Source organism: Leguminivora glycinivorella, chromosome 24, assembly GCF_023078275.1.
Source record: "Leguminivora glycinivorella isolate SPB_JAAS2020 chromosome 24, LegGlyc_1.1, whole genome shotgun sequence".
NCBI classification, from domain to species: Eukaryota; Metazoa; Arthropoda; class Insecta; order Lepidoptera; family Tortricidae; genus Leguminivora; species Leguminivora glycinivorella.
Window position 1 is genome coordinate 4233095 of NC_062994.1, and position 20569 is coordinate 4253663.

The 20569-nt window shown below is 38.8% G+C and overlaps 1 protein-coding gene across 3 annotated transcripts in view; it reads left to right on the top strand.

The window, feature by feature from the left end:
* LOC125238713 (PTB domain-containing adapter protein ced-6) overlaps nt 1-20569 on the top strand; it is a 120374-nt gene that overhangs the window by 86926 nt on the left and 12879 nt on the right. For all 3 annotated transcript variants that reach the window (XM_048146123.1, XM_048146122.1, XM_048146121.1), the window contains exons 2-3: nt 14211-14328; nt 17279-17443. In XM_048146123.1, coding sequence (XP_048002080.1) covers nt 14212-14328; nt 17279-17443 — 282 coding nt within the window. In that variant the 5' untranslated portion in view covers nt 14211. The remainder of the gene's footprint in view (nt 1-14210; nt 14329-17278; nt 17444-20569) is intronic.

Here is a 20569-nt window from a genome sequence, read left to right on the forward strand (position 1 = left end):
TCCCGAGTCATGGATCGCAAAGTTTCGGTATTTTAGCGGCTATTTCGGCAAATGTACTAAAACTAGGCGAACTTTGGCGATTTTTGATGCTATTTTTGCAACTTTTGGTAGTTTCTTATATTGATATGTATCAATAACATATACTTAACATAATACAGCCGAATTTTTTTTAAATCTGAAAGTTGAATTTTCAGGTTTGTATGAGATTTTCAAAATTTCAAACCTAATGCGGGGGCTGAAGATGTTGATTAAAAAAGCTGAAATTTTGCACAAAGGCTTCATAGACTAAGGGTCATTGATTGATAACTATTAGGTTTGCTAATTCCAAAAAAGTGTTTTTTTGATCCACCCTAATGTAGGCCGCGGCTTCGCTCGCGTTAGAAAGAGACAAAAAGTAGCCTATGTCACTCTCCATCCCTTCAACTATCTCCACTTAAAAAATCACGACTATTTGTCGCTCCGTTTTGCCGTGAAGGACGGACAAACAAACAGACACGCACACTTTCCCATTTATAATATTAGTATGGATAGCTTTTGCCCGCGGCTTCGCTCGCGTTGAACTTCCACCTTCCACCCCCCATTTTAGGGAAGTGGGGGGTTATAAAGAGACAAAAAGTGGCCTATGTCACTCTCCATCCCTTGAACTATCTCCTATTAAAAAATCTCGTCAATTCTTCGCTCCTTTTTGCCGTGAAAGACGGACAAACAAACAGACACACACACTTTCCCATTTCCCCAGTTTCCCATTAGTATGGATATCCTGTATTAAACTTTTGCAAGAATACATTTGTTATTAAAACTAGTTTTTCTTCAACCTAGCGTTTTCCCGGCCTAGCGCCAGGGTCCGCTTTCCTGGGTGGCTAGCCGAATGGCACAATCGCTCACGAAACGCTCACGAAACGAAGCGCTAGTAGATATCTATCTCTATCGCGCTTGCGTATTGGCGCGACAGAGCCAGCGGCGTATCGCTTTCGTTTGGCGTCGGAGAAATGCCATTCGGCTACGGGGCCTGCTCAGCCTTCTCCACTTTGCCCGGTCTTCGGCATCCTGAGGTGAGAGATTGTTCTCTTCCATGTCCGCTGTCACGACGTCCAGCCAGCGCTTCTTAGGCCTACCGCGGCCGCGTGACCTAGGGCCTTGGATGGTGAGGTTGAGGCATCTGTTTCCGACGTAGTCTACCGGTACATTTCTTATTAAAACTAGTTATTGCTAAAAATACGCAAACCCAGTGTTGGCGACTGGCTGGTGCGCGACCTCCTTCATAGTTTAAAATTATGTCACTTTCAAAAACTGTCCTCATGTTATGAAATATGATCAATCAGTCTTCAGTCTGCCTTCTGTCACGAAACTAAATAAGCTTGTGTTTGTTTACCAATAATTAAAATTAGTGCATTTATTACATGTTTTCATCATTTCACGTCAATAATAACAGTCCACAACCCCGCTAGCTATCACCCAGTTTGCAAATCATGTGGACATTTCCTGGCTGTTACGAGTCTAGCGACGACGAAAGGACGATTCACTCCATTATACACCCTGTTTTTATTGAATTCCGTTAACTTTAAGGGAAGATTCTTTAGTTCAAATACAATCAATTTCTCTAAAGAAATAGCTCTTAACTCTTAGTGCATTTTCACATTATCCGATCCGATATCGGACATATATTACAGGCGCCATCTTGGATTTTTTCCATTGAAATCCTTCACTTGCCACTTCCTAATGTTATTTGTTTTGACATGTGCCGTCAATCACTTGACACTAACTTGAATGTTATTCTTAAGGGTCTCTCACAGTTCTCACACTAATAAATTCATTTATTATGTATGAAAATGATGAAAAAATTGGTTTTGCGAATTTAACTAAGAGTGATATACAGGATGGTTCCTGATAAAAAAATATGTGCACACCAAAGACATATATATAACTCCGTATAGACAGATAAAGTCTAAGAAAAAAACGTACCTCAGTACCACACAGAAAAAGTTACGGTGGCCTAGATGGCATTACACCTTTGGGGTACGCTCAGCTAGATGGCGCTAATATTAATACTTGACATTTTAACACATATCAAGCTAAGAATATGGGCCAAATTGTCAAAACTGAGGTTCAAAATGTTTTAAGCCTGTGTCAAGAAATGGCAGTCTATGCACTGTGATTACACATTTTACTTCGACAGTAACTCTCTACAATAGACCTCTATAGGTATTGGTATGGAAATGACGGCTGATAGAGAGAAATGGAGGAAGATGATCTGCTGCGCCGACCCCAAATAATGGGAAAAGGGCAAGGGAATGATGATGAGTAACTCTCTACAATACTCGATCCTCTTTGGTGCACACATACTATGTAAAGTTATAGCTAACAGCTGATACCGACCACACATGTGTTAGTAAATAAATAGACTTCAAGTGTTCAGTATTCATTCATTGAATAAGGACACTGGAGAAGTGAGTATAAGAGGTTTGTCTGACGGTCAAGAGTTTTTGACGACCGATCTGGCTTAGCGCGTAGTGACCCTGCCTGCCAAGCAGCTGTCCTGGGTTCAAATCCCAGTAAGGACATTCATTTGTGTTACGAGCACAGATGTTTGTTCCTGTCATGGATGTTTTCTATGTGTACATACATACATACATACAATCACGCCTGTGTCCCATGAAGGGGTAGGCAGAGCACATGAAACTACTCAGGTTTCAGTGCCACTCTTGGCAAATAAGGGGTTGAAAGAAAACGAAACTGTGACATTGCAGTGACAGGTTGCCAGCCTCTCGCCTACGCCACAATTTAACCCATATCCCACAGTCGCCTTCTACGTACCCACGGGAAGAAAGGGGGTGGTGAAATTCTTAACCCGTCACCACACGGGCAATTTTCTATGTGTGTATTTGTATATTATGTATATCGTTGTTTGAGTACCCACAACACAAGCCTTGAGCTTACCGTGGGACTCAGTCCTGTGTAAGAATGTAATTATAATATTGATCTGTCATTGCGTACAATAATGAATGCTAGTTTTTTTAACCCCCGACGCAAAAACGACGGGGTGTTATAAGTTTGTCTGTCTGTCCGTCTGTTTGTCTGTCTGTGTGTGTGTCTGTCTGTGGCATCGTAGCTCCCGAACGGATGAACCTATTTAGATTTAGTTTTTTTTTGTCTGAAAGCTGAGTTAGTCGGGAGTGTTCTTAGCCATGTTTCATGAAAATCGGTCTGCTATGTCGCGGTCGGAGGTTTTTTCAAAATTTTAATTTTGTGGTTAGGTTTTACTAGACGGGTTGAGGGCTTGGCGTGGAAGACAAGAATGGCGGTCCTGTACGCAGAGGACGCTGCACGTTATGCAACGATAGGGATGGGCTGTTGCTTTATCGATACTGCAATCGACAAAACAAAAGTTTTTGCCTTTGGCTTCACTCTCGTTAAATTCGAAAATTACGGAATTCTCCATGCAAACTTCCACCCCTCCCATTTTAGTGAAGTAGGGGTTTAGAAAGAGGAACTAAGTAGCCTATGTCACTCACCATCCCGTCAACTATATCCACTTAAAAAATCACGTCCATTCATCGCTCCGTTTTGCCGTGAAAGACGGACAAACAAACAGACACACACTTTCCCATATTAGTATGGATTATTTCGGAAAAGCTTGATTCGTGTCCTGACCGATTGTGAAATATTTTCGCATTTTAGTAAAGTCCAGTGAGACGTTTAAATTCATTTATTTATCCATAAAATGATTAGGATACTAAGTTACTGACGTTCTTCTTCTTCAACCTAGTGTTTTCCCGGCCTAGCGCCAGGGTCCGCTTTTCTGCTCAGCCTTCTCCACTTTGCCCGGTCTTCGGCATCCTGAGGTGAGAGATTATTCTCTTCCATGTCCGCTGTCACGACGTCCAGCCAGCGCTTCTTAGGCCTACCGCGGCCGCGTGACCTAGGGCCTTGGACGGTGAGGTTGAGACATCTGTTTCCGACGTAGTCTACCGGTCTGCGGCGTTACTATAAGTTAATTGAATGAAACGGTATAGAAAGGCAAACCCCACGGCCGGCCATAAACCAGCGGGATATAAAATCCACTTAGTGGTTATTAAAAATATAGAGTATAAATATTTAACTAACCAGAAATGACTCATTAATTAGCGTATTCTTTGCCATCACGCAGGTGAAAAAACAAAATAAACAACCATGTTCTATATTCAGCGAATAAAATGCTAATTCATAATATTTTGTATTGATCGCCCGCCTTAGCGATCTTTGGCCTCTCATTATAGAATACTAGCTTTTGCCCGCGGCTTCGCTCGCGTTAGAAAGACACAAAAGGTAGCCTATGTCACTCTCCATCCCCTAAACTATATCCACTTAAAAAAACACGTCAATTCGTAGCCCCGTTTTGCCGTGAAAGACGGACAAACAAACAGAGACACACACTTTCTCATTTATAATATTAGTATGGATACAGAATAATGAAACATTGAAAACATTCACGCATAAATGACTCTGTTCTACCATAAGGCCTCTCATATCTTTTTATGAATTACCTGTAAGAGCATCGTTATTTTGTTGTGATTTTAATTATTTTTTAATTCAGATTTTTTTATTCTAAGAATATATATACTTACCTGCACGGGAAGCATGGTCGCGCGATAGACGATAAAATAGCAGGCCGTCCCTATCGCACTATTTGGTTAGAATCGTAGAATAAGGAAAACTGTTTATTTGTTTATATAATTAAGGCCAACACAAATTTTGCGTATGTTTATCTGTTTATCAGTAATAAATATTAACATAATTAACTGGACACAAATCATATTATACTGATAACGCACACACTCAATATGTAGTTGCGTCTGCGCCGTATTACCCCGTGACTAGTACGGAATCATCGCATTTTTAATTATTTAAAGATATTACTTTGTACTTTGGATATGTTGATAAAGTCCATAATACAATATTATTATGCTACGTAACTATGTCTGATATAAGTAAAATAAATAAATATTGGGGACACCTTACACAGACCAACTTAGCCCCAAACTAAGCAAAGCTTGTACTATCATAGTACCCATAATGGGTGCTAAGCGACGATATACATACTTAAATAGATAAATACATACTTATATACATAGAAAACATCTATGACAGGAACAAATATCTGTGCTCATCACACAAATAAATGCCCTTACCGTAAACCGTACCTTAAGTAAAACAAAACTTCGAAAACTTGTTTATTTTTTCTACCTATTGGTAAACATTGGACATACGTTTGTTCGTAATATTTTATCAAAACAAAACAAGATCGAAATAATTTATTAGGTATTTAATTACAAAATGAATAGTTATATCATCAACTAATGTACCTACTAGACATAACTATGTATGTACAAAGATTTATTACATAGAATTTAATACAATACTCTTTATTGCACACCTCACGGCGGTCTTATCGCTCAAGAGCGATATTTTCCAGTCTACCTTTGGGTATTGGTGTTAATATTAATCAGAATATATGCTATAATATCACATTTTGCTATCATCGATAACAATAATAATATGCCACTTACCTACTTTCATCACAACAAAGGCTTTCCTAAAAATAAACTACAATTTCATCGATAACGCCCCACGTGTCGCATCCCTACACGCACACAAACATAACTTGCGCTTACGCCCGTGTCACCCCGTAACTTGTACGGAACTCGCTGCTCAACCAATCACAGAACGCTGTATCTCTCCGGCTGTTGGCGAGCGAAAATGGAACGTGTCTGGTAATTTTAAAATTCGAATGAGGTTGTTCGTTATTCGAATGATACTGGCTGGTTATTTTGTAGCAGAACGCTGAATCGTTCAGCCGTTTGCGAACGAAAATGAATCGTAGCTACTAATTTTAAAATTGCAATGAGTCTGACGGTTTACCAATTGTAGAACTCTGTATAGTCTAGCCCCGTGCATGCGAAAATGTACTGTAACAAAGTAGGTTTGAAATCGGGTTTTGACTGGTTGGTACTGGTTATGACTGGATCTGTATTGTTTGGAAAAAATTGGTGTAGGGATTGTCTATGGTCCGAACCGATTAGAGTCGACCAAATGGCCTTTGGTATGATAGTGTGAAAGGTCTTTAAAACAGACAAATTTGTATGCAAATTTGACACACTTTTACTAATGGCCCTATGTTAAGAGCTAATTTGACCAACACTTTTTCTCCCGTGAAGTCGACTGTGTGACATGGGTTCAATTGTGATGTGGGTGATGGGTCAGTAACCTGTCACTGCAATATCACAAATTCGTTTACTTTTTAACCTGTTAGTTTCTAAGCCCGCTAGGTTAGTGGGCTGTCAACTGCCAAATTCCATATAAAATGGTGGGTTAACCTTAAGAATGGCATTGAAACATGAAACTTAAGCAGTTCCATATGCTCTGAAAAACTGCAAAAAAACCAAGTGGATTGTACTTTTTTTGCAGCTCTTGGTTTTGACCTCCAAACTAATGAAATAAGAATTTGCTCGTAGAATTATTTGTTAATGAGCTAAGTTAATTATACTAATAAATCGTTTAAAATCTAGTTTGTATTATCATACGACGTTATACATAAAGCTATTATTGGGCCTTTTTTCATCGGGTTTTTCTCATCTTGATTGAATAAATAAATAGTTTAAATAAATAAATATTATAGGACATTCTTACACAGATTGACTGAGTCCCACGGTAAGCTCAAGAAGGCTTGTGTTGCGGGTACTCAGACTACGATATATATAATATACATATACATAGAAAACATCCATGACTCAGGAACAAATATCTGTGCTCGTCACACAAATAAATGGCCTTACCAGGATTCGAACCCGGGACCGTGGCGTAGCAGGCAGGGTCACTACCGACTGAGCCAAACCGGTCGTCAAATAATGAAGGTATTATGCATATAAAAATTAATGTTATCTATGAATAGGCTAGTTTCCTACTAGTCAAATCAGCTTCTTAACTGTCAAAACGATTTGCTAATATGGAATTACTATGAAATACTGAGGAGTGACGTCACGGTCAATTCATTTACTTTACATCTTTCTCTTTGACTTATTAAATATAAATTATGTTTAAAAATAACTACTGTCCATGTTTTTCTTCTAATTATGTGGTGCTTTATTTCGTGCACTTCATAAAATGTTTTATTTTAAGTATAGGAAACTAGCCTATTCTTAAGTAATTGAAGATTTGCTTAATTTTTTCCTGTTTCCAAACAGGTGATTAACCTAACTCAAAAGACTTCTAAAATTAAACGCTACCAGGAAGTAAGAACAAGAACTCATAATTCCATACATAACCATAAAAAGCACTTTTGTCAAACAAGACCTAGGCAATTATTTAGAGGTTTTTCCTCTATCATTACGTGCACATCTTTTGTGTTTACGTCATACGGGTAATTATATAGTACATGACGATACAAGTGCGAAAAAAAGGAAGTTCGAAACGAGTGGCGATAAATTAAAACACGACCGAAGGGAGAAAAAAACACCATCTGCACTGAAATAGTACATTACGATACAAGTGCGTAAAAAAGGAAGTTTGAAATGAGTGGCGATAAATTAAAATTCGAACTTCCTTTTTTACGCACTTGTATCGTAATGTATTATTTTGTGCTGAATCGCACAAATCGTACAATAAAGTTTTGAGGACGTTTCAATTCTTTATTATTTTCTAGTACGAGAAAATAACTGTTTGGGGGCGATGTCCGTTTTCTCCATACAATTAATATAATTTTAACGACCGGTCTACCTGCTAGGTTCGAATTCCGGTAAGGCCGTTTATTTGTGTGGTGAGCACAGATATTTGTTCCCGAGTCATGGATGTTTTCCATGTAAGTACTTGTATGTTATGTATATCGTTGTCTGCGTACCTACATCACAAGCCTTCTTGAGCTTACCTTGTAACATGGCAAACCTATAATATTTATTTATTTCAGTTTGCGAACCAATTACACCTCTAGAGTAGAAAACAAATACAAAAGAAAATCGTCCGAATTCAACCGTAGAACTACGCTGTCACTTCAGTCAATAACTTTATTTAAATTTGCATATAATAGATGGTTTATAAAGCTATATTTTATACTGAATCGGGTAAATTGTAGTGTTACGAAATCGGCTTATAATTATCGAATTGTGTAATATAATAGTCGAAATTGTAATATAAATTTCACTTCTATATTTGGAAACACGCGTAATATTTTACCAAATGTAGAAGTGAGAACATACTTTCTTTACTTTCGATTAATTTACTGAATTGGTGTGTGTTTAATCCATGGTTATAAATAGTTATAAGTATTACTTGCAATTTAAATTTGAGAATATTTATATAATTCATAATTTTACTGTCTTTACTTAAAATCGCGAGCTCTTTCGATCCTAATGAGAAAAAATGGCCGAAAAATTTAATGTCAGGATACGTAGCCGAATAGTATATAGATATCTATCTCTATCGCTCGTGCGTATTGGCGCGACAGAGCCAGACTACCTTTCGCGGCGTTTCGTTTTCGTTTCGCGTCGCAGAAATCCCATTCGGCTACGGGGCTAGGTAAGAACCCCAACACTATTTCTAAAACCAGATATTTTGTTAAAGTTATGTTGGAAGCGATTTTCAGTAGAAATTAGAAACAAACTTTTCTGTACCGCAACAAAGATGGGGGGGGGACATTTACTCCTCGGTGTGTTTTTACTTCTATTTTTTCTTAATATCTGGGCGATCGAGCTCAGCTCGCTCGGTTATATTCTATTTTATCACGTCTTTAGATAAAAACAAAATCTTATAAATACAAAAAAAAAAACAAGAACATTTGAAACCCTGACACCCGCGATGTGCCTGCGAACATTAGACCAACCTCTTACGACTGAGCTACGCCCAGCCGATGCGCGGGCGGCGAAATTAACAACCATATATTACGTTTACTAACGCTAAAGAAAAACGCATCAAACTCGAAAATTCGCGTGTTCCGGGATGTAAGGCTAGATCGATTTTTCACCCCCGAAAACCCCCACATAACAAATTTCAACGAAATCGTTAGAGCGGTTTCCGAGATCGTCGGTATCCATACTAATATTATAATTGGGAAAGTGTGTGTGTATGTTTGTTTGTCTGTCTTTCACGGCAAAACGGAGCGGCGAATTAACGTGATTTTTTAAATGGAGATAGTTTAAGGGATGGAGAGTGACATAGGCTACTTTTTGTTTTTTTCTAATGCGAGCGAAGCCGCGGGCAAAAGCTAGTATTATATAAATATACAAGAATTGCTCGTTTAAAGGTATACGATAAGAGTAAAAGCTATATGTATGTCAAGTTTCGTGGTTTCTGCACTGAGAGAAAATACAACCAGTTTTCATGTTCGTTCAACAAGTTTTTTGGTTAAAATAGCGCCTACGTGCTCTTTGGTTCAAACAACAAGCTACTTGTCATTTGAATCGGCAATGTATTTGAATCAACAAGTCGATTTTATAAAAACAACCTGACACATATTGTTTTAAACATACGTTTGGCTGATTCAAACGGATAAACCGCAACAAGTCGAACTTGTTAAATTCACAATGCAAATTTCTCTCAGTGTGGTTTCTGCCAGAAGGGACCAATACATACATACTAATTTGTGTTAACAGGGCGCACTAACTTAGATTACACTAAACAATACATATATAAATAAGCATAGTTTATGTTTGTACACACAAAGTTCGCCGCACGCTGGCCTCAAACCTCAAACAGTCCTTGATGTCGGAACACTTGGCATACTAATATGTTTGAACACGTGGCATTAATACGTGAAATCTCTTTGTTAATTTTCTGAGTATAAGATATTGTTTTTAAATGCTTCGATTGTCTCGTAACCTACTTATTAACACCTGGGTGCATTGCCGAATGGCACAAACGCTCACGAAACGCGTTTCGTAGATATATTTATATCTCTATCGCTCTTGCGTATTGGCGTGACAGAGCCAGATTACCTTTCGCGGCGTTTCGTTTACGTCTGGCGTCGTAGAAATGCCATTCGGATACGGGGCAAGCGGGGTCGCGCGATAAATGATAAAACATCCGGCCGTCCCTGTAACACTATTTGTAAGTGCGATAGGGGCGGCCTGATCTTTTATCGTTTATCGCGCGACCATGCTATCGGTGCTGTAGGTATAGCAGGAATTTTCTGAGATGAACTTTTCGCTTTTGCCCTAATCTGTTAAACAAAGGCCTTTGTTTCTATTATTCGCGGCGGCTAGCTCCCGTTTAAACGGCACGTTTACTGTAGTCTCAGTGTAGTTAAAAAGTAACTATCATGATATGATAGTAATAAGGTTCAAATCCATAAAAAACCCTTTCGGAGATAACACGTTCTGTCATCTTCAAAAAAAGTTACCTGCATACTGCAAACTGTTTAATAAATTTGAACCTTATTACTATCATGATAGTTGCTTTTTAACTACACTGAGACTTTAGCACGTGCTGTGGAAACGGGAGCTAACCGCCGCGAATAATAGAAACAAAGGCCTTTGTTTAACAAATTAGGGCAAAAGCGAAAAGTTCATCTCAGAAAATTCATACTATACAGTCACCGGCAAAAATCGCACAAAAAGAGGGTCGCAAAAATATCTATTATAATTTTATCAAAAACAACGGGGTGTTATAAGTTTGGCGTTCCTGTCTGTCTGTCTGTCTGTCTTGTCTGTCTGTCTGTCTGTCTGTCTGTCTGTCTGTCTGTCTGTCTATCTGTTTGTCTGTCTGTGTGGATGTCTGTCTGTGGCATCGTAGCTCCCTTCCGTGACAGTGTCAAAAATTGAAATGGCCATATGTAATGTACTGTAAATCGTCGTACAACACATGTGCGAAGAGGTAATTCGCATTCGCAGCTCGGTTCGAACACTCTCTTCAGTCGTGTTTTAATTTATCGCCATATTCACCACTCACCAGCTCACCACTCGTTTCAAATTCCCTCTTTTCCGCACTTGTATCGTAATATATCGTCACTACTTTAAAAAAAACTTGTATCTTCGTCTGTCAATGAAAAGAAAATTGTAGTAAGTATGTATGGAATGCATATAGACTTACTGCATTTTAACTTTGAGGAGCAGCGTGAGATACGAGATTTTTTCAAAGTAGTGACGATATCATTTCCTTGCGTTGCGTTCTCCCTGCATATTGATACCGATTGTAATATTAACCTATTGGCTTAAATATTAGTTCTGCTACAGGATTCGTGATCAGATCTCACGATAGACTGTTACAGTGCACATTTAGATTGAGATAGACATACAATTAATTCCTCATTATAGGTACTATAAGCTACACTTTTGACTGACATATGCTGAACTTTACACTCTTGACAATAAGGTTTTCATTTAGTTAATAGAGTGAAAAATAGTATACTTATAGTTCACGATCACGAATGATCAAGGACTTATAAGAATAATTTTAAAGTGTTGCGAATACAATTGGTAGGTATATATACTTTGTTATGTTATGATACACAGGTAATAATAGCTCAGAACATAAAATACTAAAAGTTTTGATACCTACCCAATAGTTGCAGAAATATCTATCGACATTTAAAATCATTGAATCCCGATTAACAGAGAAATCATTAATATTTCTTATTAATAGAATAAATTAACAATTGGAAAAACTTTTGCTGTGCTGTGTCACTTCATAGGGCATAGACTGCCATCTCTCGACACAGGATTAAAACTTTTGAGCATCAGTTTTGACAGTTTGGCCCATATTTTTAACTTCATACGTGTTAAAATTGTAAATATTAATTTATTTAGCGCCACCTAGCAGAGAATCAAATGTGTAGCTAGCGCCATCTAAACGACCATATATTTTTCTTTATGGCTCCGAGGAACGTTTTTTTCTTAGACTTTATCTGTCTATGTGAAGTTATAAACGTCTTTGTAACTACGTTTGCAAAGTTTTCAACGTTAAACTTTGTTAGATATATTATATTGCAACTTTGAACCGGCTAAATGACCACCCAGCATCCGTAAACCGGTATATCATAATATTATATTTGCAATAGAATTAAAAATTGCTAACACATGAACGGTATTGCGTATAACTTATGCGAGTAGGATATATGTTGGTATTGAATTAATCGCTTGAATACCATTGTTCTGTCTTTGTAATTCAATTACTATGTAGTTAAAGACAAGTAGTCTCACTTATCGGCTTATTATATACATATACGTAATAAATAAATAATAAATAAATAAAATAAATATTATAGGACATTCTTACACAGATTGACTGAGGCCCACGGTAAGCTCAAGAAGGCTTGTGTTGTGGGTACTCAGACAACGATATACATAATATATAAATACTTATATACATAGAAAACATCCATGACTCAGGAACAAATATCTGTGCTCATCACACAAATAAATGCCCTTACCTTACGCGGCGTAGCAGGCAGGGTCACTACCGACTGCGCCAGATCGGTCGTCAAATCTTAAAATATTTAAATAAATGTATTTACTGCATTATTAGCTACATACTACCTTTTGCCCGCGGCTTCGCTCGCGTTAAATTCGAAAATGGCGGAATGCTCCATCCAAACTTCCGCCCCCATTTTAGGGAAGTGGGGGGGTTAGAAAGAGACAAAAAGTAGCCTATGTCACTCTCCATCCCTTCAACTATCTTCACTTAAAAAATCACGTCAATTCCTCGCTCCGTTTTGTCGTGAAAGACGGCCAAGCAAACAGACACACACACACTTTCCCATGTATAATATTAAAGTAACTAGCTTTTTCCCGCGGCTTCGCTCGCGTTAGAAAGAGACAAAAAGTAGCCTATGTCACTCTCCATCCCTTCAACTATCTCCACTTAAAAAATCACGTCAATTCGTCGCTCCGTTTTGTCGTGAAAGACGGCCAAACAAACAGACACACACACTTTCCCATGTATAATATTAAAGTAACTAGCTTTTTCCCGCGGCTTCGCTCGCGTTAGAAAGAGACAAAAAGTAGCCTATGTCACTCTCCATCCCTTCAACTATCTTCACTTAAAAAATCACGTCAATTCGTCGCTCCGTTTTGCACTGAAAGACGGACAAACAAACAGACACACACACTTTCCCATTTATAATATTATTAGTATGGATTATGGAATGGATGCTATATGTGTGTATTATGCTCATATGCTCGTTAAGTAATCATTAATTAATCCACGTGTATAAACATGTAGTCGTGATGGTTTTCCACAGTAATATGCCATCAGAGCCATCTATTTATTATTAATGCAAGATTCCTCAGTATTATACGCATTTTACTCATTCCGATTATTATGTTTTTCCATGGTAAATAATACTAAGTAATACATACTTGTAACGAATTATAAACTGAAATAGATGTCATACACGAAAGAAAAAACGACAAGGCCCACTGGTGGCCGAGCAACAAACAACAAATAAAGTCAAATTAGCTGCTTTAAAATTGATAAAAGTAGGTGAATCTAGTAATAAAGATGATTTACCACCTGTGGAACCACTGGAAGCAGTAATAAACGCAGTTTTTGCGTTGTAGTTTCCTCGCTATAGTGAGGGGAAAAGTTTTGTGTTACACTCGGGTGCAAATGTATTTTACTTCTCGTGTGTTAAAAAACTCGCAAGTTCAGGATTCTATTTTCGAACAACTCGCTTCGCTCGTTGTTCAACTATAGAATCCTTTCACTTGCTCGTTTTTCAATTGCACACTCGGCGTTAAAATACAACTTTGCCCCTTGTATAACAAATAACTATTGATTTGTTCCCGAGTTGTAAGTATATAATGAAAATAGAAGTTGAAATGTTAAGGATTTCATTCCACGTCAATAATGTACAACTATTACGTGGAAAGACGGCATCCTGTTTTACACAATTGTATACATAGGTACTAGGTATATAACACTATAACTGTGTAATGTTTCGACGATACCTATACGAGGTACGGACATATTTTAACATAGTCATGACCAGAAAATTGTTCACGGCAATATCCTTAGAGGTACACAACATTCAAGGTCTATTGAAATCAGAATCGCTTTTTTTTTTCATCTAATCAGGCTCCATTTTAGGGTTAGCCTTATAGTTTCGCCGTGTCCGTCCGTCCGCGGATAATCTCAGTGACAGTAAAGTGGGGAGTGATTGATTTATTTTGAACTTGATAGGTTGAACAGCGTGGCCGGTTTTTTTATACAACAATCATCTAAAAAACTGTTCTCGTTTGTTTCAGGATGTCTACCCTGCTTTTCTGGCAGGGAAAGGGCAAGAGCAACGGCGCCCCCAACGGTCGAAACTGGATACACGCCCCCGACGCACTCGTCAAAGGACATGTAGCGTATTTAGTCAAGGTACGTTTTAGAAACAGGATGTGTCAGGATTTTGACCGTCATTCTAGCGCGGACCGGGGGAGGGGGGGGTGTCGGAGCCTAGGTTTGCCATACAAATAGACCACGTGACCCCCCTCTGGGGCCTGGGCCTTTGTCACGTGAGATATTTGCGGCGGCGACCTCGCTTCGCTCAACCCAAAACCATCTCAAATGTCACAAACATCAGATAAAGCTCAATAAATCTAATTTGATACGTATCCGCCCCTTGTGACTGAAGCTTTGATAAATTATCAATTATATGTACTGTTTATTTATAACGAAGGTCGTAGGGCGTTCAACCAGGCTTACAGGGTTAAATGGTATACAACGTGTTTTACTGAATTCCGTTACCTTCGGCATATAGTTAGGTCCATTATAAGAAACAGAATGGCATAGTCAGTTTTCTTAAATTCGTATATTTAAAAAAAAACCATACACCTGCGATAGATGTTACTTAAATTGCTGATTGAGAAATGTCACAGTTTCGTTTTCTTTCAACCCCTTATTTGCCAAGAGTGGCACTGAAGCTTTAGTAGTTTCATGTGTTCTGCCTACCCCTTTATGGGATACAGGCGTGATTGTAAGGCGAACATGCAAAGCCCGTTTCTTAACAGCAATTGATGTAACATCTGTCGCAGGTGTTTGGTGTTTTTCAGAAAAAAATTACAAATTAAAAAAACTAACTATGCTATTCTGTTTCCTATAATGTTCATCCGTTCGGGAGCTACGATGCCACAGACAGACACATACACAGACAGACAGACAGGCAAACAGACAGACACGTCAAACTTAAAACACCCCGTCGTTTTCGCGTCGGGGGTTAAAAATCTTTAGGGTGTGGTCGGAGCTATCTTCACTTTTGAAATCGATTGATTAGGTGACTAACTTGTCCTCCCGGTTGAGTCAAACCGGGAATCCGGCAGACCACACCGATGGCGGGATAACCTGGACTAATTTTTGATTGGCTGGGGGGCCGATTTTTAAGTCTCACTGTCACTAAAATACCGGTTGAAAACGGTGAATTGCCTAGTATTTTCAGTGACAATTTTCTGAATTCGAACGCCGTGAGACTCAAAAATCGGCCCCCAGAAGTAGCACTAGACAGAGAAGATTGGAAGAAAAGAGGGGGGAGGCCTTTGCCCAGCAGTGGGACACAGTAGGCTCTGAATAATAATAACTTGTCCTCATTGACATTTGTTTTTGTCTTGTTTTGCAAGTTTTGCAACGGAAGGAAGACAATTTAGGAACCACGGGTTCCAACAAACCGTAGATTATAATTTATAAAACAATGAGTTACGAGACGGTAATTATTCGGACAATTAACTCATTACCATACAAACACAAGGCCCGAGCGGTACATTGTAAATAGTATTTGGATTTGACACGTCTTTTTTTAAATCCTGTTACCCTCTACTGGGGCACGTATAATAAAGAGTACTATCGTGCAGGAAAGTGCCGCCCACCCGCTCTCGGTTACCTCACAGTTACCGCCTGTCAAAAACGTCATCATCATGATCATTATATCAGCCCTTTATCGCCCACTATTACTGAGGATACGCCTCTCTTCTAGTACGCCACTTCTCCCGGTCCTGGGCTAATCTCATCCAGTTGTCAACCGCAGTTTTTAGGATGTCGTCGACCCAACAAGCCAACGGATGCCAGGCACTTCTTACATTTGTTAGCGGCCACCGTTCCGTTTACATTTTAGGCCACCTGCCATCACTCTGCCTAGCAGCATGTTCCTCCCAACTCCATTTTAGTTTGGTAGTAACGATACCTACGTCTAGCACCTTGGTCCGACGACGGATTTCGATATTCCTTACTCGATCGTGCATCATGATACCGAACATGGTGCCAATTATCTCGATCCTTAGCGACGTCCCTCCAGTTGTATGCTAGGTTACAAATTAGTGTGCAAGGGGGTCTACTTTTCTCTGCAGCTGACTGCACATCAAATCAGAATCAGATTATTATAAAATTAGAATACCGCCCCGGGTCGTGTGAATCGCGTGGACGACGGACTTGCATAATTATAAAATGCATTTTGACGGCATAGCGATCTACGGTTAGATAATTGCATAGACTAAACCTACAGTGTATCTTCTGGTATTATCTGACCCTTTAGCACAATTTTCCTTGTCGCGCGCGAGTCCATACATCAAGCGCGACTTCAAGTATGGACTCGCGCGCGACAAGTCAAGTTGTGCTAGAGGGTCTGGTATTTAAATAAACTTAAACAACTAACTTACCTAATTTTAGACTATACTTCTATATTAAATTTGGGGGTAGAAATTTAGAAGTTTAGTCTAAAATTAATGGCGGAAATAAAGTTATGTATGTATGTATGTATGTACAAAGTCTCTTGTATGACTTTTTGAAAAACAATAGAAATTAAAAAGTGGCATCATCGTAGTGCTGTCCTGTTTTCTCACACATATTGATTTGAATGGGATGACACTACAATATTGCTTTTTCAAAAACTCATACAAGAGACTTTGCAGGTACCTACATAGCTTTATTTCCACCATTAATTTTAGACAGACAGAAACGGCCTCTGGATAATTCAGGGTTCCATTCTATAAAAGCTCGGCCACACATGCGCGTTTTGATAGCGTAGGCGGAGCGGTAGCGGAGCGCAACGATAGCGGTGCGCCGGACGAACGCTGGCGTTGCGCCCAGCGGACGCCGGCGGGAACTACCGAGCACGGATTGCGGGCGGAATACGCGCGGATTGCAAGCGGAATGCGCGCGGATTGCAAGCGGAACGCTAGCGTTCCGCCGGCGCACCGCTATCATTACACTCCGCTAACGCTACGCTATCAAACCGCTTTATGCGTGGCGGAGGCTTAATTTTTCCACGATTTACACTTATTTCAACCCTTCATCTCATCATTTCCCTTCAAATTCTAACCTAACCTAATCTCAATTCCAGTTCCTCGGCTGCACGACAGTGGACCAACCTAAAGGCATAGAAGTGGTCAAGGAGGCGATCAAGAAGCTCCAATTCACCCAGCAACTCAAGAAGTCGGAGGCCAAAGATGCTGCCAAGTGCAGAAAGGTGGAGATCACCATCTCCGTCGACGGTGTTGCCATACAGGTAATATCTTTTTACCGGTTTTTTGCTCCGGGTGTTACCGGTTTTTTTCTCCGAGCTGGGACAACCCTAGCGCTCTACTTTTATGTTGCATCTTGAGACATGCCACAGACAGTCTGAAAAATTCATAATCTTAAAAAAGATTTGTATGCAACCTGTCAGTTCAAACTGACAGATCTGTCACTTCAATCTGAAAATTATGTCAGTTTGAACTGACAGGTTGCAAACAAATATTTTTTAATATTATGAATTTTTAAGACTGTCTGTGGCGTGCCTTAGCCGCATCTTTATTATGGCTTGTAAAGATATCATAGAAAATTAAAATTAACATTTACGCAGTATGCGTCGTCATTTTAAATAAGGTAATTTTTTGTAGAACAATCAGAGTAATTGGCAGTTTTGTTGTTTACTTACATGAATAAATTGAAATGATCCTTAGTCGAAATAATGACTTTTTTTTTTCATAATGAAATTTAATAGTAGGTAAGGCGTTTTTTTTTTTTTTCAATAAATGCCCTTTTTTAGAGAGGCTGATAAGGAAATTACCAGGTATTTTTCAAGGATAATAGTCGTAATGATTAAATAAGCAAAAACATACATTTATTGAGGCTTTTTGATGTAGCACAAGTAGTAAGTAGGCGACATCTTCGTGAAACGAAAAAGCCTCAAATAAAGAATGAAAAAAAAAAGTAGTAAGTAGTCCTAATAGGCCACTCTAGAACTCTGTCACGGTGTGAACCGTGCTGTATTTGTCAAAGAAGTCACTTAGACATTTACTGTGAAATGGTTCTACAGTGGCCTAGGATTTAAATGTGGAGGCTTACTCAAAGGTTATGACAGATGGCGCCACCCTATTAATCCATACGTGAGAGCGAGAAGATGTATTTTTCTCTGTCTCACATATGAATGACAGTGACATGCCTAGACACTTGCACAGGCGCCGCCTGGCGGGATAAAATGTCAGTGTGCCTCCTCATTGGTTGACTGTACTATCAACTGCAAAAGTGCATGGTGAATTTATCAATAAATTAATTCATAATTTCTCCATGCAATTTTTGCAGCTCACTGTACATCCACCAGAATGCCATAGCCCTACTTATAAGAAATGACATAGTTATCATAATCAAGGTTGCATAACGAAAAGTGAAAAGCCGCCATATTGGTCCGTTTGCGTGAGGTAAATAATAAAACTATTATCCAATACCGTTGAGTAAGCGTTGGTTATTCATAGGAACGCGAGCGTGAGACTTTATGGTAACTAGGCTAAATTTCACGATCTAATTTATTTGATTAATAATGTAGTCTCTTTTCTCTGTTAATAATTAGCTCGGTCAAAAATATTTATAACTCCGTATAGATATTATATAGTCTAAGAAAAAACGTACCTCTGAACCATGAAAAATTAATATTTGGGAATTTTAACACATACAGAGACCTATCAAGTTATGGGCAAAAGGTTCAAAACGGAGATTCAATAGTTTTAATCTTGTGTCGAGAGATGGCAGTCTATGCACTACAAGTACACATTTTACTTTGACAGTAACCAATTCTCTATGATTATGCTCGATCTTCTTTGGTTTAATGATAAATCTGATTTATTTGATTAATAATTAGTTTAGTGAAATATTCGTCATTTGCTGGACTCGACCTTTGTCGAACTGTGAAATTTTCTCGAAAATAGAATAGAGTAACGTATTTAAACAGTCATGTTACATAGCATTATTTGCTTGATTACTGTATTTCTTGAAATAGTGTTGCGCTGCTATCGATTATAACCGTAAATATTTTTTTAAAGCATATCCATAGACTATGGATCATAGTTGTGCCACTTGAGCCTGATTTAAAAACTTTTTTTTTATCTACTTTACCATAACTTAGAATTTGAGATGTCGATCACACCTCAGACACTGGCGATTAAATATATAAAAAATGCGCGTTCCTAATAGCACACAGTCTAAGCTCGTGTAGGTGAACGCTGAACGCGTAGGTAATAACTATGCTTGTGTGAGTGAAATATGAAAGGTCGACTTTTCGCGTTTTTGACAGGCGGTAACTGTGAGGTAACAGAGAGGGGGTGGGCGGCACTTTCGGCGGGGAGCAGGAGTGGCCACACTGACTCGATTGAATCAAAATCCTACTTATCTTGGACAGACTAAGTACATAGGTACTTCATATGCACAAAGGATATTTTTTTATCAGAATTTCTAACAAAAATCCACACGAAATTGACTTTTGAAACACGGACTCACATTTGCCCGTCTTTAGGCACCGCGCGGCGTACGTCAGACATGATGACAGGAAGTAATTAGCTCAATGACACGAATTATCTAGAACCGTCTCATTTGACGCTTTCCACCGTGGACACACTAGGAAATGTAGCTGAGGCTAGGCAGGAAAAGAGGACAATAGGACTTGGTTTTATGTAACCACTAGCTCTTGCCCGCAGCTTCAGCTCTTAGAAAGAGACAAAAAGTAGCCTATGTCACTCTCCATCCCTTCGACTATCTCCACTAAAAAAATCACGTCAATTCGTCGCTCCGTTTAGCCGTGAAAGATGGACAAACAAACAGACACACACACTTTCCCATTTATAATATTAGTATGGATTGGGAATTTTTCGGTCCGCCGTCGCTCGAGCAAACATTATCATCGCCTCTTATAGATTGCCGGTCCTCAAAATGTTAGTTACATCAGAGTCTTCCTTCCTCTCACTGCTAAACTATTGAATGGATTGTACATAAACCTTGAAAATATGAGCGTTTAAGCGTACCCCGTCTAAAGGTCGGTAAATCGGCAATCATTTTTTTTTTCATTATTCATTATAAATGGACTTACTCTTGACTACAGAACAGACTAGCCAAAGGCAAAGACGTGGCCTACGATGAAGTGCGCTCGCCCAGAAGTTGCCTGTTCATCCTAGATTTTGATTGAGCTCCTCTGATTTTTTTTTTAATTTTTTTTTTATTTTATTGAAAACAAAGATTACAGTTATACAGTTTCTAGTTTTTTCGCCAAACTTACGTTTAACGGCGAAATGAAGCACTCATTTTCAAAGTTAGTACCTTAAATTATATTAATTAAAAGACTTATTCTAGTGTTAATAGATAATAATATCTTATCAACTACTAA